The 17573-nt window shown below is 48.7% G+C and overlaps 1 protein-coding gene across 2 annotated transcripts in view; it reads right to left on the reverse strand.

The window, feature by feature from the left end:
* The window catches only part of Syt6 (synaptotagmin 6), a 57246-nt gene that overhangs the window by 3441 nt on the left and 36232 nt on the right, over positions 1-17573 (reverse strand). Inside the window, exons 4-7 of one of the 2 annotated variants that reach the window (XR_015452044.1) lie at positions 10716-10836; positions 5762-5933; positions 4451-4601; positions 948-1016 (exon numbers count right to left, since the gene is read on the reverse strand). Coding sequence is in view for 1 of the 2 variants with exons in the window: in XM_087213277.1 (XP_087069403.1) it covers positions 4451-4601; positions 5762-5933; positions 10716-10836 (444 nt within the window). In the remaining variant the exon portion in view is untranslated. The remainder of the gene's footprint in view (positions 1-947; positions 1017-4450; positions 4602-5761; positions 5934-10715; positions 10837-17573) is intronic. The other variant, XM_087213277.1, reaches the window with a different exon arrangement.

The raw sequence follows: 17573 nt of genomic DNA on the forward strand, positions 1-17573 counted from the left end.
GTGATGCAATGAGGCGTAATGGAGTGAAGGAGAGGGCTGAAGATGAATGGGCCTGTGCCTTGCGCCATTCAACCCTTCTTTAACTGGAAAAGCCGGTCAGAGGCACAACCGTGTCTCCTGGGCACGTCTGACCCCATAAATAATCTGGACCTGTCTAGGAGTAGTAAAACTTCAAAGTGAGTTAGTGCCCACTGCTCACTAAGGGAGACCCAATATTCTCCTAGTGCCCACAGGGCACATTTCCAGAGAAAGGGCTTAGGTTAGTAATCAAGAAGGCCTTCTGAACCACAAGGGCAGCCCCTTCCGCTTCTCATGAGCTGTAGGAGTCTCCATGATGGAATTTGCAACCATGCATTTGGAGACATATGAAGGTGATTGGGAGAAGACACAGTTCCCACCAGCAGCACAGCCATCTCTAGACAGAGCTGAGCCACCTAAGGAATAGACCACCTGTCACCCAGCATATCCTGAGGAGTCAGTAGGGAGCCTGTGAAGCTGAGGAGAGACCCAAAGCTCCCGGTCCTAAGAAGAACCCTTATTATCACTCCTGAGGCTCAGTTCTTCATGGCTCCTCAGAACTCCTTATACAGGCCAACCTAAAGGTCTCTACCACTAGCCAAGGTATTGATTAGTTGGATAATCAGGTATCGATGGCCACCATTATGTGACCTAGACCCGAGCAACCTGAGCATGTCAGAACTGGAGGCAGGCTTGGGAAATCATCCAGTCCAACCTTCTTGTTCTTGCAAATAGGAAAACAAAGACACAGGAAAGTCAAGACACAGCCAGTTTGAGGCAGAGGTAGGATCCAAAACCAGATCTCCTCACTCCCAACTCAGTGCTCTTTCCACTCCATCCTGCCGCTGTCTTGGCACGTGGCCACACCAGGGGAACAGACACAGAATGTAATAAGAAACCTAATCTCAGGATCCACACCAGGTACTTACTCCTAACTCCAGGTGGCAGCCTCTCTGCGAGCAGCATCCACGTGAATGAAATCACAACCGAGGGGTTCCCTGGTGAAATATTTTAGATAAATAAATGCCCGGTTGTTGAGCCCACTGTGACTTTTGACTCAAGTGTTTCTTAACCAGAAGGTGATATAAGACAATTACTGATTCTTTCATTTGGCCAACCATCAGTTTAGGAGTTGGACATTTTCTGTTACAACCTCTAATGTCGGTGAAAGGTACATTGTAATTTCTGGCTTCTCCCCTTGGTAAGCATGCCACTTAAACAGCCTGATTGATAGGCCAGGTCAGAGGAGAAAAACATGAAATGGCTACACAGAGTACCTCTCTTCCTTTACATAATAGCCCAAAGAGCAGTCACACAGAGCATAATTGTTTATCTGGAACAAATGAAGGAACACTGGCTCCCATGCTAGTCCCTGATTTTTCCTAGGAAGATAAACAAAGGGAGGAGGTGGGGTTCATGGACAATGGAAAGGTGAATGATTCCAGGAGGCGTTATCCAAGTGGCTTGGAAATAGCAGAGAACCTGTCACCGGAATGCAGGAAGCGTATTATTCCAGGGTGGCTGCATTCCAGTAAGGTCTTTTGTTGTTCTGAAATGGGTCTCATTCCAACAGAGATCTTAAATCTCTGGCAGATGATCTGAACTTGGCCCCCTGTAATAAAGCGTCTCGGAGAAGGTCACTAGTCAACCGGACCCCATATGTGGTGACAACAATGACACAGCACTGGACAGGAGTGCTGAGAGGGAAGGTGGCAAGGGCTGCACCTGAGGAAGGGCACCCGCTATGGCTTCAGGAAGTTTATTCATGAGAGAGCCCAGCAGGGAAAAATACCTTTCCAGTTAATTTGTTTCCCTCAGCCTTATTTTAAACTCCAAATAGGGGAGCAAGTACAGTGCCCTCTGATCTCATTAATAAAAAGGAAGTGATCACAGCACTTGAAACTCTGCTAAGAAAGATGTAAGGTAAATACAGAGTGCTTTATAGATATGATGCCATTTATCTTCCCAGGAGGTAGAGAGGAGTTCTTTATGGATTATACAAATGGGAGATCAGGGTTTCAGGAGCAAGGCTCTTGCTCTGTGGGCAGAACGGAACCAAAATGAAGGCAGGATGTGAGCGCTAAGGATGGCTGGGATGATGTGTGTTTCAGCCCAAGGCATCACAGGAACACAAGAGCATTTACTTCCTATCAGCCCAGTGGGGTTTAGATGCACTTTTGTAAAGAGATTTAAACTGTGGGTGCTAAAACTATCAGTGAAAATTCTACACAAATGCGGACTGTTGAAATCCTGAGTTGCCAAGAGAAATGTCATTTTCAGCTCCTTCCTACAGAGAAATGATCAGCTGAGCAGAAAATGTTTGGGTAGCGGGTTGGGGGAGGAGCAGCGAGACGCTCAGTATGCCGGGTCAAGAAAACATAAACCCAAAGGGTATGAATCAATTTAATCTCTTTTCGTTTTCCATATACTGTTACTTTCCCTTCACTATCTCATCAAATATTCATTTTCAAGGGCTTGATTCTACTTTATCTTTCTCTCTTTTGTAGTCTGGACTAGTGAGTCAGGATTCTCAAAGAAACAGGACTCCGAATCAATTATTTGGTTTAATTAGGTGGTATTCATCAGGATGCTGGGGCCTGGATCTCCCCCTCTGGCCACAGCTCTGTCAGTCACTTCGTCACCCAGGGACAGGCCTGGCCTGGTCGCTGAAATGGGTTATTTCGGATTCAAGGTTAGCAAAGCACTCGCAGTACAGCGTGTGGGCTCCTGGGCCCAGCTGTCATTTAGGGTCAGCATTCTGCAGAAGAAGCACAGATGGCAAGGGTCTCTCCCCTCATTTACCGACCAGAAAACCAAAGACCAGAGTGGAGCAGTGGGTTGCCTGAGGCTCCACAGCCCTCTTAATTCACGATGCCCTGCTCCAAACTGCCCTACATAGTTTAGTACGCTGAGTCTATTCTTAAATATCTCCACAGGATTAAAGGGGGAGGGGCTGTCATGGCCTCTTCCTGGGCTGAACCCACACTGTGTTCAGTGAGGTGCAAGGCTGTCCCCAGATGGCCCAGCATAGCTGGAACTGGGCATCTCATTCACCCCGCAGAGGCCCTTCTGGAACAGAGGGGGCTGCAAGGAGAACCAGAAAGCCAAGGGAATGGTCTCACTCATTAAAGCTCAACAGCTATGGTAAAATCAAGGCAATCACAAGACAGCTGACAGGAACTTTGGTCTATGTTGGACTCCTCAGTGCTGACTCTAAGGCTACAGGCTGGAACTCTACAAAGCACAGGTCTATCTAGAAGGTAAGTCAATTAGCCTGGCTCCCTAGAGGCCACTATGGCCACATGTCCCATCCTGTCAGCTCCCAGTCTCTCTCAGGACTCACACTGCTAGAAGCAGGTGGAAATGGCTTGCCCACCCTGAGAAGGAAAGGGAGCTGGTGGGCCTCAGGGTTTGTGGCTGCATCTTTTCATCTTTTCTGCATCAGAGTGGGAGGAGGAATTGCTCTGTTTTTAAGGTGACTCTGCTTTTAAACTGAGGGGTCAGTGGTGGAAGGGATAAAGCTTTTTTTTTGTTATTAGAAAAATTTCTAATTTTATACAGCTCTCTAGGCTTAGTAGGTTTGCAGCCTGTGAAGATGAGGAAACGATCACTCAACATTCTAGGACTAGGGTATGAGATACTGAAAATGAAGTTCAGAGCTTTCCTGAGCACCCCTATGTTCCAATCCATTTGAGAAAAAGCAAGCCCAGGGACTACCAATGTGATAAATCACAGGATCTTAAACTGGTGGGATTTGGTGGTGGTAGGGGCAAACTAAATATCACTCAAAGGGACATTTTCTTTGCAGTTGAGAGAGACATGGCAGGCTTCAGATTACACAGAAAGCCAAACTTGGAACCCAAGTCTTGGGACTCCCAGGCCAGGGCCTCTCTGTTAGAACCTAGCCCCACAGCTTTAGCCAGAAAGTGTGACGCCACCTAGAGGCCACGCTCCCTTCTGCAACAATGGTGAGAACTAAGTTCCTAAGTGGAGGAATCTGTTCTTTAGCCATCTCTATCCTGGCAGTGAAAACTGCCAAGTGACTGCCTGGCTTGAGCCTTAGAGAACCTACTGTTCTGACAGGCATAGAATTTCTTGCCAAGTTCTGATCTCACTCCCTTGGGACTATCTCCTCAAGGACTAACTTGGCCCAAGGACATTGTGAAAGCTTTTCAGGCCTGCCATAGTGGCCTGAAAAAAGTTCTTATCTTCCATTAAGAACCCAGTGTTGCTTTCAAAACTCTAAACAGGGGCTTTTTGTCAGGCAGCCTCCATCTTCTTCCCACTCCTGCCTGTTACACACCTGCTGAGAAGCGTGCGGCCCCTGGCTCCCTTCCCACAGAAGGCCGAGGGACTTGCAGCAGCCAACTGCCATTCTCCAGCCCACACCATCATGCAGCAAGCATGCCAAGGCCCAGGCGATCTCACCCACCTCTTTGAAGGATTTCTTTACCTCCACCAAGGAGTGCCAGTGTGCAATGGGCTTCCGAGGGTATGCCAGCATCTCATTCCAGTGGTCCCTGCCCAGGCCTTCAGCATGGATGCCCACACGACAGACACCGATGATCTCATTGTGGCCCACTCTAAGGGAGTAACAAAGGACCCTGTATTAGCTACCAGACATCCTCCCAGAGAGGGAGGTTCTGGGGGTGGGGCCCTGCCCAGTAGGGCTCACTCAGAACTGTCACCTCTGAAAACTGGTGCTCGGCATGGCCTCGAGGTGTCAATGGCTGTCAGGCTTTGCCTATTCTCCTTAGGTGGATGTTGGACACAAAGAGATGAGCAAAAAGGTAAATTTGTTTGGCATCTCAGGAAATGGTGGCAGGTGGCCTGACTCTGGGGATTGGGAGAGTTTGTCTCTTCCCTTACTTGACTTGACCAACACATTACAACCTCACTGGAGACATCAGTGTCTGGAAATAAATCACCTTGCTCTGAGTACCATTTCTCCATCCCCCAGTGGCTGGAATGTGATTTATTCACTCAGCAAGAACATGAATCATCACTCAAGTATGCATGTTTGTCAAGCACCTACTATGCCTGAGAACTTGAGCTAAAAACCCAGGATTAAGGCTTTATTGCATGGATTTCATCTCCTTCGAATGAAATGACACCTGGAGAGAAGCAGTCATGGTGCTGGAGTAGCTAGAAAATGTCTTAGAGTCAGTCTTGATGGGAATGGAGGGTTAGCAAAAGAGAACTACATCTGAGAAAGGGGAAATCAGGTTGGATGGATATTCTGGGTCCAGATTATGAAAGGTCTTGAGAGTCCACACGAAGAGGTGAGAAAATAAGAGTCACTGATAGTTCTTGAAAAGGGCCGGTCCAGAAGAAAGTGTTCAGGAAGGTATGTCCTTAGTCTGCTGGCTGAATCAGGGCAGAGGGTGACAGAGGCTGCACAGCCATCCTGGAGTAAGAGTGGCAGAAATGGAGAGGATACAGAGGCATTTTAAAGGACAGATGCTAGGACTTGGTTCCAGATGGAAGAACAGGAAGAGTCAGGGGTGAATCTGGGGAAAATGATGGGTGAAGTTACTCCAGATGGAACTAGCTGGAAGGTAAGAGGAAGCTCTTTGCTAAGGGGGAGTCCATATTCTTCCTCAAACTTCTGTGCCATTCTTAGGTGGAGCCAGATTCGAGGCCAGAAGCCATCTGAGCCCAAAACTACAGGTCAAGAAGCCCTACACTGAATTGGAGTGCAGGAGAAGGACAGAGAATCATGTCCCTCTGGGACCATACCTACCGATCATAATCCATAACCGAGATGAGCAGGCTGACTTGATCCATATTCTCTGGGGGGATGTCGAAGATGATGGCCTCATTGTAGATGGGATTGAGAGTGTTCTTCTTTATGGTTGTTTTCTTCTTCTTCAGCCTCCGCCCATCACAGAGCAGGGACACTTTGACATAGGGATCTGTGCCAACAGAGGCAGTGCAAAGGGAAGGGTGCATGTTAAACAGATCTCCCCGAGCATCATGTGCAGCAGAGGGACAGAAGCCCTGGACCTACTGCTGCTCATCAGATGCAATCAGTGGGTTGTTCAAATAATTAAACCACCTTGTATTCATGTAGTACACTTGTCTCTGAGGATGCTCAGTGCTTAATGCACACAGAGTCTTTAGCCACAGCAGTATTCTTGGGAGCATGCCTAGTGGACTTTCACAAATAGGGAAGCTAGCCCCAATCAGACAGAACTCTTGCCCATGCATAAGCAGTTCCCAGTCCTACGTCTCAGCCCCACGATGGCTGGTTGGCTGGCCCAAAAGGGGGTTGAACAATGACACTATTTCTTTCACTTATATGGAGTCCTTTTCTCGCGATGTTTAATTGGTGGATAAAGGAGGTAAAAATAGAACTCAGTGGTGCTCAAAGAATAGCCACATCGTCAGAGCAAAATGAACAGCAACAATCACATCGCTGTTCATGTCCTCCCCACCTGACAAGATGATTTTGGGTCTCATTGTCCCAGTAATCTCATTTTCACTCGGGATCAGGAAGGGGGAAAGAGGCGCTGCTCTTTGTCTCACTGAAGCTATCCCTGCTCACTTCTGAACAGCAGAGGAGGAAGGAGCTGTGGCTGGGAGAGTGAGTGGGGCGGTCTCCTGAGACTCGGGGCAGCTGGTTGACATTTCATTTCTCTGTGGGATCTTGGATGCTCTCCATCCTGCAAAGCAGTGTCTTTTTATTAAACTTCTGTTGTGCCTCCCAATCTCCTAACCTAAAAACAAAAGAGTTTTTAGGTTTCTGAATAGGTATTTCATGGTCATCTTTCTACCCTGAAATTTTCTACTCATCCGAATGAAGTAAGACGTATTGTATCTCAAAGCACAGGTGTTTCAGTAACCATCATAATTAGTATTTATGTCACACAGCTCAAGAAACAGGAGGGCAGCTCACAGTTAACAATAGCTTTTGAGATGTTGGTGTGCTGAGACACCTTCTTGCCCAGAAGCCAGAGCTCATGAAATCTGTCCCGAGGAATGGGCCAAGGCAGCTCCCAGCTCTGCTATTCCTAGGGGTACAGTTGTACCTCCTGGACACCTGACACCCACTTGGCCCTCACATTCCTGTTATTATACATGAGGCAGGGGAGACACACAATTATGGTGGGAATCAAGAAACTGCAGCACCTGATCAGAAGCTCCAAGCCTTACAGGCATTTCCAGAGGCATCTAAATGAGCTGCTGACTAACCAGTGTGACAGTGGCAGCTGTACTTTAACCATGGGGACTCTAAGGTTTATGGAGGAACTGGGGAAATCAGGAAGTATTTAATCAACCTGCTGTCTCTGACTACCCATTTGCAAGCGCCTCCTCTCAGGAAGGTTTTCAGTAAAACAGGAGAAAGGAGTTTTCAGAACCTGAGTGAGAGAGCTTTCCGTGGATACACCCCAGGACATTGTCCAGTCCAAACAGACAGGTGGGAAGAGCTGGCCCCAGGACCTGTCTTTGACATTCAACTCTAAGGGTACACATAGCCTTCAAAAGTGTCTTCAGGCATGAGTTTGCTCTGCCATTCCTATTTCCATGCACTCAAGGCAAATTCCCATGTTATGAGGCTTGGAAAATATAGGCAGGGCCACTTGTCCCATGGGCCACTGGGAAAATAGCTCTTTCCTCAGCTCTGTTCATCCCTATCAGGCATATGCAATTTATTTATAAATTCAGTGGGTTCACTTCCCTTGTAGGAACCAGTGCTCTCACCAGCACCTGCTAAGTTAAGTAGAGATGACTGTCTCCTGGGGTTCTCTGGGGGAAAAGCTTGTGGTGTCTAGTAGAATGCTGGACTCAGAGGATCTGTGAGGCCTGTTCCTCTCTATGATGCTCTATGTAGCTGATGAGGTGGCACAAAGCCCAGCAGTGTAGTTCAGCCTCATTGCCATAGGAGCCGTCAGAATTGAGCACTTGGTGTGTACTACGTACTGTGCTAAGAAATGTACATATAGGGCTGGTGATCTAGCTCAGCGGCACCATGCCTGCCTTGCAAGCACAAGGTCCTGAGTTCAATCCCCAGTACAAAAAGAAAAAGAAAAGAAATGTACATACATAAGGATGTTTAAACTTCACATCAACTCTATGAAATATTTATCATCAATATCTCCATTTCATAGGTAGGAAATCTAAGGCATAGAAGGAATAGAAACTTGCCTAGGATTTGAACCCAGGTCTGACTCCTAGGCTCACATTTTTGATTACTAGATTCAAAGCAGTATGGAGGAGAAGTGGCAGAGGTAAGAGGGTTAACTCACCATCCTTTTGTAGCATGTGGATCCTTATTATTATTTTGTACTATTTTTATTATCATGGTTCTAGCAGATAAGCTTAGAGAAAAGAGCCTGGGCTAGTGTGAAACAAGGAGGAGAAGAAGAAGATCCTCAGTTTTAGAGCTCAATGCCATATAAAGCTAAACAGGCAATTAATAAGCTCCATTCACTCCCCAGGATAGTCCAACAGCCTGGGCTGAAGGCAACTTCAAACTCACTCTCAGAAACAAGATGCAGTGTGAGAGGGCCCTGGCTTGTACCATCAATGGCATCACCCTCGGGCCAGGTTCCTCATGCTACAAACTCATTCATTTACTTGTTCATTCATTCATTAATCCATATTTAATGAATGCTTATGTATTCCAGGCATTGCGCCATATACTTACATCAGTGACCAAAAAAGACAGTCATCGCCTGCACTTTCAGAATCTAACTGAGATTTAGGACCACATTCCAACCCCAGGTAGAAAAGAAGGCAACTGTGAGCAGCTTAGAGTTTAACATAAAAAAAACTCTCACCCCAAACCTTCTGATTTGGAATGGCCTTGAAATTACCGATGGCTTTACTGTGAGCGAGCTCTCTCTCTAGCACGTCCATTTAATTACACCAGAGAAGATAGTGTCAGGATTACGGCAGCAAAATCCTATTTTCCTCACAGCCTTGAGAGTCCTCAGTGAATTTCTGTTTCCAGCACACACTTATTTTGGTCTTAAAATGAAATCCACATTGGCTATATTTTGGGGGAAGCTGATTTGCTGCTGTGAGAAATTTTTGCATGTCAGCAGAGGTTCTTTAAGCTCTTTGCTATGTCCTGATGTGTGTCAGCAGCTTCCTCAGCAAAGAACTTGAGGGGGCCCTCCATGGGTCTCGAAGCCTGGAGGGCAGGGACTCCCCAGAGATGGCTGGAGGCTGGGCTCAAGGCTTGCGGGAGGCAAGGCTGGAGTGAACACACCTTCCTGAACTCAGTGTTTCCCGGTCACCTTTCCCTGAAACCTGTTTCCAAGGCCTGATACCTTCTCTTCTTCCACCCACACGATGTTACACTTGAGCCCAGATGTTTTCAGCTGCAGCCCAGATGTTTGCAGTCTGGCAACTGTGATTATTCTAAGGGAGTTTTCCAGGATGTAAATAAATAATAAATACAAGGGAAATATAGGGAAAACCCTTCAGTGTATTTCATCCAAATTCAGAGGCACTTCCGGAGTGGCTTTACATTGGTACAGGAATCAACAGCAGGGTCCCTTGGGTCTAGAGAAACAAGCAGGGTATTTTCTCACATTCACTGCCCTAAGTGCAGCCCACAGTGCTCTTCCAGGCACTCTTCGGACTTTTTGACCCTAGTCACACCTCAGAGCTGTTTGAATGGACGGCAGGGGAAGGAGCCTTCCAGGCCTCAAGCTACTTTTCTGTTATCTCCAAATTAAAACACCTTCTCCTACAGTTTCCAGCTGCCCCCACATAAGCATTTCCTGCATGGCTGGAATTGCACTAGATTTCTATTCTGCTATAGCTCAGCTAGCTCTCCTGGTGCTGAGACTGAGGCTGGGGGCCCTGTAGAAAATCTCCTATACAAATGTACTTTGCTTTTCCGTGGATTTGCTCCTTTGCCTAAGTATGCAGGGCTGCTGCCCTAGGCCTGTATAGGCCTGCAAACATTTACACACTCAAACTCGACATCACCCTGCTGCAAATCCTAGGACCCTGTAAACATTGGAGAGATTGTTCTTAGTTTTGTTTTGTTTTTTCTTTTTGGCCTCCTACACATCCCCTTCCCTTGTCTAAGAGGATGAGAGTAATAGCCAATACTTATTAAGTGCTTATATGTCAGGCACTTATTCTGAATGCAATCAGTATAAGATATGACCATTCCAATTGTCAGCTTAGGAAATTGCTATAGTTTGGATCGTACATGTCCCCCAAAGGTCCACGCATTAAAGGCTTGGTCCCCAGCTTGTGGCATTTTTATTGGAAGTAGTGGAACCCTCGGGAGGTGTGGTCTCTTGGAAGGCAGTTAGGTCTTTGGGAATGTGCTCTTGAAGGAGATATTAGGACCCTGGCTCCTCTTCTTCCCCACTCGTCACTTCCTCACCACCATGAGGCCTCCTCCGCCACACATTTCCTGCATGATATACCCAACCATGACCACGGGCTGAAACCTCTGAAACCATGAACCAAAATAAACCTTTCTTTCTTTAAGTTGATTATCTCAGGTATTTTGTCACAGCAATGAAAGCTGACTAACATAGAAACCACAGCCTTTACCAAGGAAGGAAGTGGCAGAAGCTGAATCCAGATACAGGCAATTGTCTCTCGAGCTGGTGCTCCTATTCTAAGAGCAATGACCATTCTTGTCCCTTCTTCCCAGTCTTCTATATTCTAATATCTGGACTTAGAGAAGGCCTTGTGGCAGGCCACACGGGTAAGAGAGGTACCTGAATAGCCTGTGATGTCCATTGCCTTGAGATTGCGACACTTGATCACTGTGAGGGTGAGCCTGCCTGCTGTGGGCAGGTAGCACAGGGAGAACATGATCTCCCCCAAGTCCACACTTTCCTATAAAGAAGCAGACAAGAAAGCAGGTGAGGGGCATATAGGCTGGTGCCCTGGCTCCCTCTGCAGTGGCAGCAGGGGCACTATGAGGCCCAGGAGGTGTTTGGAGCCTCAGTGCCATGCATCCCAAGGGACTTACCTCCAATCACAGCAGTATTACCCCTTCAGTGGAATTTGCCCTTTTCTCTGTTCTCTCTCACTTTGATCGCATTCAGGTCCTAGTCCTTGCCATTCTGCTCTGGCCTGACTTGTCCCATGTGTGCTCCTTGGCCACAGCCCCACAGTAGCCCAGTCCCATTCTCCTCTAGCTCACCCTCCCCTGTCACCAACCCCTCTAGACTTCCTGCCTGTCCAAGTATGTGGTCATGACAGCGTCCTGCATAAGACACACACTCTAGCCATTGGGCCCTTCTCCTAGCAGCTCTGCAAGTCCCTCCTGCTTCTGTCCTTCAGAGAAGTTGTTCTTGTCAACTCCTCTTCTGCCTTGGCAGCTTTCTTGCCTCTCCCAAGACACCCCAGCACTCTAGCTTCCAGCCTCAGTGTGTACATGCAAGGAATTGATTTCCTGCTCCGGATATGCTACCAACCAATGAGCTGTACATTCGTTGCCCCACACTAACTGTTAGGCTTGGATCTGCTTTGTCTCTTTTTCTTAAAGGGATCATCCTAAAAAAATTTAATCCAGCAAGGAGAACACATTCTTCTGTCTCATCTGCGACTATAATCATCATGGCCAGAGAACATGAGAACTTCCAGAAAGTTTTACCATCTTCCTAGAAAGATGGCAAGCATGTCTATCTCTTATAGGTCCTTAGCAGAATGCTTCCTCTCCCCTACTTACTGCAGGGGGTGCAGTTGGCTTAGGACTGTGAGACATGGGGGATGTTTCCTCTCGTAGGACTCCTAGAGCAAGGTTTGAGGAGGAGACAAGTTAGGGTTTGGGGTGGGTCTGATTTCAGATGGGGTCCTCTAACCATTCACTCATTCATTCATTTATTCAAGAAACAATTACTGACCATCTGCTATGTGCTGAATGTTGATCTGGATGCTGCGGATATAAGAGAGAACAAGAGACAAAAACTCCTCCCAACGTGGAGCTTATGTACTATTGGGCCAAGGACAATACGAAGGCAGAGAAGGGGAATATAAAATGACTACGGGGAGGGTATGATTGTTGAAATTTTAGTCAAGGAGGCCTCTCGGAGGAGGTGACTTCTGAGAAGGAGAGGAGCTGAGAGCAATGCCAAGGTTTTTGTCCATTCTCCTCTGCTGGAGACTCCTAGTGTCTTGGTGCTGCCTGGAGAATTAGCCAATACTCCCCACCGCTTTCCCCTCCAGAGCCTGTGGTCCCAGTGTTCTCTTCCAGGTGGCACTGACACCCGCCCTTTCGTAGCTCCACTTGTGTCTTTTTGTCCACCTACCTGGTCACCCCCAATCTAATCTTAGGAGGCGTGCAGAAGGTTGCTATCCCCAGCTTCCCAGGAGGGGTCTGGCTGGGGCTACAGCTGGATATCCCATAGTCACCACCTCCTTCAGTACACACAACCCCTTGCACACAGGCAAGACCAAGACCTGTGGAGCTTATCCACAAACACATCTCTGCCGTGGAGGCTCACAGTTCTGTAAGGCAGGGATTGGCACCATTATCCTCTGCATTTATTCAGGTTGAAAAGCCTTTCCTGGCTAGCTGGACCCTTGGGAGACCTTAGACCACAAAGCATCCATCTGTTCATTGGGTGGTCCATTCATCCTTCCTGAGTGCTCGCCAGAGGCATGGGCTTTGTGGGGGGCATACAATCCCAACCCCTACACATAGTGTAACAGGGTATAACCAGGCAAGGTGTAGGGGCCCCATCTTCTTTGGGGGCATCTCCTGTCTTCTTAGTCCCCTCTTCAAGGGAGGGAGACACAGAAGCCAGCCCATGCCTTGGTATTGTAGGAAAGTGACTCCCTTCTCCCATGGCAGTGATCAGATCAGTGGTACATCTAGTAGAATGCTCTATCTCTGACAGAGGCACTGAGGTAGAAGGAGAAGCCCGACTCCTTTTATTTCCCTCCATTTTGTCTTTAAGAGAGGCAGTCAGCATCTCCAAAGCTTAATCCTGCCCAAAGTCCAAGAGATCCTTTCAGACTCTGTCAGCACAGCAAAATGGATGAGCACCAAAATGGACATGTGCCCGGCACTTCGCTAAAAGTTTTCTGTGAGACCCTCTCAGGGATTCCAGCACAGCCCTCCAGGGTAGGTGTCCTGCTTGTCCCCACTGCACACAAGAGAAGATGAAGGTTTCATGAAATTAACGAACTTGCCCAAGGTTCATGAATAGTGAGTGCTTCAGTGCCCAACGGTCCTATATCAGTGCTGCTGCTCATCTGCTCTTAGTGGCTCCCTTGTTTGGGTTCTTAGCTTGCATCTGGGGTTCTCAACGACTGAGTCCTATTTTATTTCCTCACCTGATTTTCTCTCCCTTCCCTTCCTCCTCCTCCTTGCCAACCTTCTGCTCCACATGGCTGGCATATCTTTGGTCACATTTGCCCAAATGCCTCTCTCTTTCCTCTTGGCTAGACAATCCCACGCCTGCTATAGGGCCCAAGGTTGTGTCTCCCAAGGACCCTGGCTTGGAGCCCATGGCACAGTGAGCACGTCCCCCTGACACCCTCCAGGGCTTCCTGCCCCCTCTGTCCCACCACTGTGCCCTCTTGTAGCAAGTAGTGACAGAGGACCTTCTGGGCAGGGTCCTTGCCTTTTGCTGACTTGTGCTTCAGGGGTGCCCAACAGCACACAAGGGCAGTTGCACCAAAGCCGCAGAAAGGGGTTAGCCAGAAGGACCTGGAGGGGATGGTTCTCCAGACTGGTGTGATGATCAAGTTGGAGCCTGGGAAGGATGCGGGAGGCTCAAATGGCCCCTCTGAGAGGAGGTGAATGAGCGCTGCTGTTGCTATGCCCCCACCACTGCCATCCTACAGAGGGAGTTGTGTTTTCACAGGCTGTCTCCTCTGGGGGAGTCTGAGCAGTTTGTTTACCGACTTAGGAGATTTGCCTAGGGACATGAGGGATCCCTCAGGGGAAACAGGATCTCTCAGGACTCTAGGAACTGCTCTCAAGGATGGTTCCCTCCAGGGGGGCTCTGGCCCACAGGACCCCCTCTTTTTGCCTGGCTGCCCTGTCTCATAGGATTGTGGCAGCTGGGGGGGCATGTGGGTGCTGGATCTGCAGTGAAGTGTGCAGCCCCCGGCCCCTGCACCCCATAGTGACCTCCATCTTCCATCAATTTGCTCACACAGGCAAAGGAACTGGGCCCAGGATGTCCCTATGACGTGGGGGCAGAGAGGAAAGGGGCCAGGAGCCCTGGAGCCCGCGCTGGGACCTTCCACTGTGGGCGACTGGGCCTCATCAGGCCTGTTGGAAAGTTGACTGCTCTTGGCTCAGGGGCTGGAGAGGGGCCTGCACAGGCAGGCAGCAGAGCACTGGGTTATTTGATAAAGGAAAATTACTAGTTAATTTTGAGTAACTAGAAAGATGGGAGCTAAGCAAATAGAGGTGGTTAGCGTTTCCTGGTAGCCACCCTCCCTGTCTGGGAAGCCGAGGCTCAGCTCAGCCCTGTGGCTGCACTTGCCCAATGCTCTCTCTGTTCTGCCCTCCACCTAGAAGGTTTCAGCCTCCATTTCCATCCACCTTACTAGCCTTTTATCCTCATTAGGAATGTTTGAGACCTTGGCCTCTAATAAAACTGGGGAGACCAGGTGCTGCAGAACAGCCAGGGCCTTACTGCTTTCACCTCTACCCGCTACTGGAGAGGCCACCCTAGGGCCTCTGGCTGGTAATGAGCTCCCTGGTGTGGGAGAGGTCACTGCTGTTGGAAAGCAGCGGAGACTAGCTTGGTCTTCTCAACTTCCAACCTAGGGGCTCATAAGGTAGAGCTGAGCTCAGTAGCAGCTCACTCAAAGTCTCAGCTAGTGCTAGGAAGGGTGGGCCTGCTGCCAGGGGAGGGAGAGCTAGGAAGTCGCCTCGTGGGGAAATCTGTCCATCTGACACTGCTGCCCATAACATAGCATGCTCCCCGGCTGCAGTGCCCAGGGTGCCTGAGCACTGAGGTTCCGAAGGACCCCATCCATTGCAGCACAGCTCTCTGGCTTCACAGCAGCCCACCTGCCACAGCTGCTTAGAGTATTTCTTTCCTGCGGATGCACTCCCATACCCTGAGACATAGGAGAAATCATACCTGTGGGCTGCCCAGGAAAGAGTAGTGAACCACAAGTCAAGGGACCGAGGCTTTAGTCCCCCTGCCACTAATTAGCTGCAAGACCTTGAGCTTTCATGTGAAAAATGAAGGGGCTCCACTAGACATTCTATCCTGTCAGCCATGAAAACTAAGGATTTGAACTGGAAAATTTATCACCTCCCATCACCCACTGAAATGCTCAGGATGCTTAACTGGTGTCCATTGTGTGGCTCAAGGAATCCCGCAATTTCACTTTGAAGTCCAAGTGCTCTCATGCTCTCATTCCTTCAGTCTCCCGCCCCTAAATGTTCTGCTTTTCTCCAGTGCTCACCCTGCCCCCCTTCTTCCTAAATAGGCAATGAGTGGCGTCAGTGCCTCCAAGTCCACTCAGGGAATCAAGACTGAGAAAGCAAAAACGATGCTTCCTCATCTCTTAGAGAACACTTCTAGTCTCTTAATCATTAAGTGGCTTGTCTGAATCTCTCATCATCAGCAGAGAAGCATCTGCTATACTTTCAGGAAAGTCACAGGAGACCTAAAAAGGAGCTTGGAAGCACTGGGCAGGACGTGCTGTTAAATTACTCTGGGGCAGAAGGGTTTGGAAGAAATGGGGTGGAAGCCAATTTGGCTCCAGTGAGTAAAGAACCATCCAGTGAGCAACCCCTCTGTGTAGGCCTGAGGCCCAGTTTGGGGGTGCAGAGATGAGTCCGAGGTGGAGGCCAGACACGCAGAGCCAGGCCATCGCCCCTGGAGTCCGCTCCCATAGACGCCGACATCTTCTTCCTAGCATAGGCTGCGACCAGATCTTTTGCATTAACGGGCAGATTCTATGAGCATGCTTCTGTTCCTCACCAGATGGTAGGCCCTTTGAGGGCAGGGAGAGGGGTCAGGTCTTAGTCATCATTTCACCTCTCATGGCTAGCCCAGTGCTTGATGCATATACGTATGAATGCAAATATGGGTCTGGGGTTGGGCATCCTGGGTCCACGTTCCAGTTCTGACTTTTATGCATTGTGTGACTTAACCTTTTGTAGTCTGGTTTTCCTAACTGTTAAAATGGTACTAGTATAGTACCTGGCTCTTAGGGTTCTTGCAAAAATTAAATGAGGCAATTTCTGCAGTACCTGGCACAGTATTTAGTATAGAGGAAGTATTCAGTCTGTATTAGCTGCCTTTATAATTATTATTACTGTTACAAATGTCATGGTCTTGGGGCAGGGACAGGGGACAGAAACGCATGTACATAAGTTGCGCTTTTTGGTTTGATCAGTGCAATAACAGTTATGGACCAGACACGGGGAGTAGAGGAGGGAATGATGAACTCTTCTGAACACTCTTTCAGGGTGAGGTGAGGGCCACTGGAGACAGAGTGTGGTTTTGAAAAATTGGAAGCAGACAGCGGCCAAGAGTGGAAAGAGAGTGTTTCATAGAGAAGCCAGCAGGGAGGACCAAAGGAAGGTACCGTGGCTTGGTCCTGGGTGCAGCAAGGAAATAGGCCCGCGGTGAGAGGAGCACACAGGGGAGAGGACATCTTTGGATTTCAGTCCCTGCAAAAAGCAGAGCCCTTGGAGGAGAGGAAACTGTTTGACAGACAGGTGTAGCATGGATGGCAGGGAAGAGCGAGCGTGAGAACGGTGCTGGAGTCCCCGGCTCCTGCAGCCCCGGGGCAGAGCGAGGCTGACTCCCCCTTCTAAGTGTCCCGGACTCTGAGGCCCTCTCTTCCTCCCCGCCCCCATCTGTAACCTGCACAACCTCTCCCCAGACTTTGGCCACTTTTCAACTCCTTTCTCGTGGCTCCCTCCAATCCATCCTCTTTGTTGTAATCAGGGAGTTGCTCTTCTACTCAAAATTCTTCAATAGCTCCCTGTTTCACATTTGTTTTGTGATTGGACAACCTCTTCTTTGAATGAAACATTATCCAAAAGCCCAAATGTATACAACAAATGAAAAGTGGCTCAGAGACAGAGCACCTGGCATCCTACCTTTCACCCTTGGGCTACCTCCTTGGAGTTTCTAGGGGTCAACTTGAAAATCACATTTACAGAACCAGTAGCATTCAGGTTGCTTCATGAGCTGGCCTTTGTTTTTCTTGGCAGCATCAACATCCACCATTCTGCTCCAGATGCCCTCGTCATGACAACCAATAACACTTACTGAGTGCTCACCGTGTGCCATCCTGCCCTAAGTGCTTATGCATAATAAGCCACGTAACTTCCCAAGAGCCATAGGAGGCGGTACTATCAGCATCCCCACTTTTTACATGGCGACACTGAAGTTTCTACTTACGGTTATGCACCTGGCCCAAGGATCCACTACTCTTTATGTGGCAGAGGTGAGATGTGAACCCAGGCTTGGGAGCTCAGACTTTCAGCTACTACCCCCTCCTGCCTCTACAACTCCCTCCCCAAGCCCCTCAAGAGCTTTCCCACCTCTGTGCCTTCACTCCATTCTTCCTATTGCCTGAAAACCCCTCTGGCTGTCCTGAACATCACTGGCCTTTCTAGGCCACCTGTCCTGTTA

This window comes from Heterocephalus glaber, unplaced genomic scaffold (assembly GCF_053883595.1).
Source record: "Heterocephalus glaber isolate CG9 unplaced genomic scaffold, H.glaber_assembly_v1.0 deba00001442, whole genome shotgun sequence".
Taxonomy (NCBI): Eukaryota; Metazoa; Chordata; class Mammalia; order Rodentia; family Bathyergidae; genus Heterocephalus; species Heterocephalus glaber.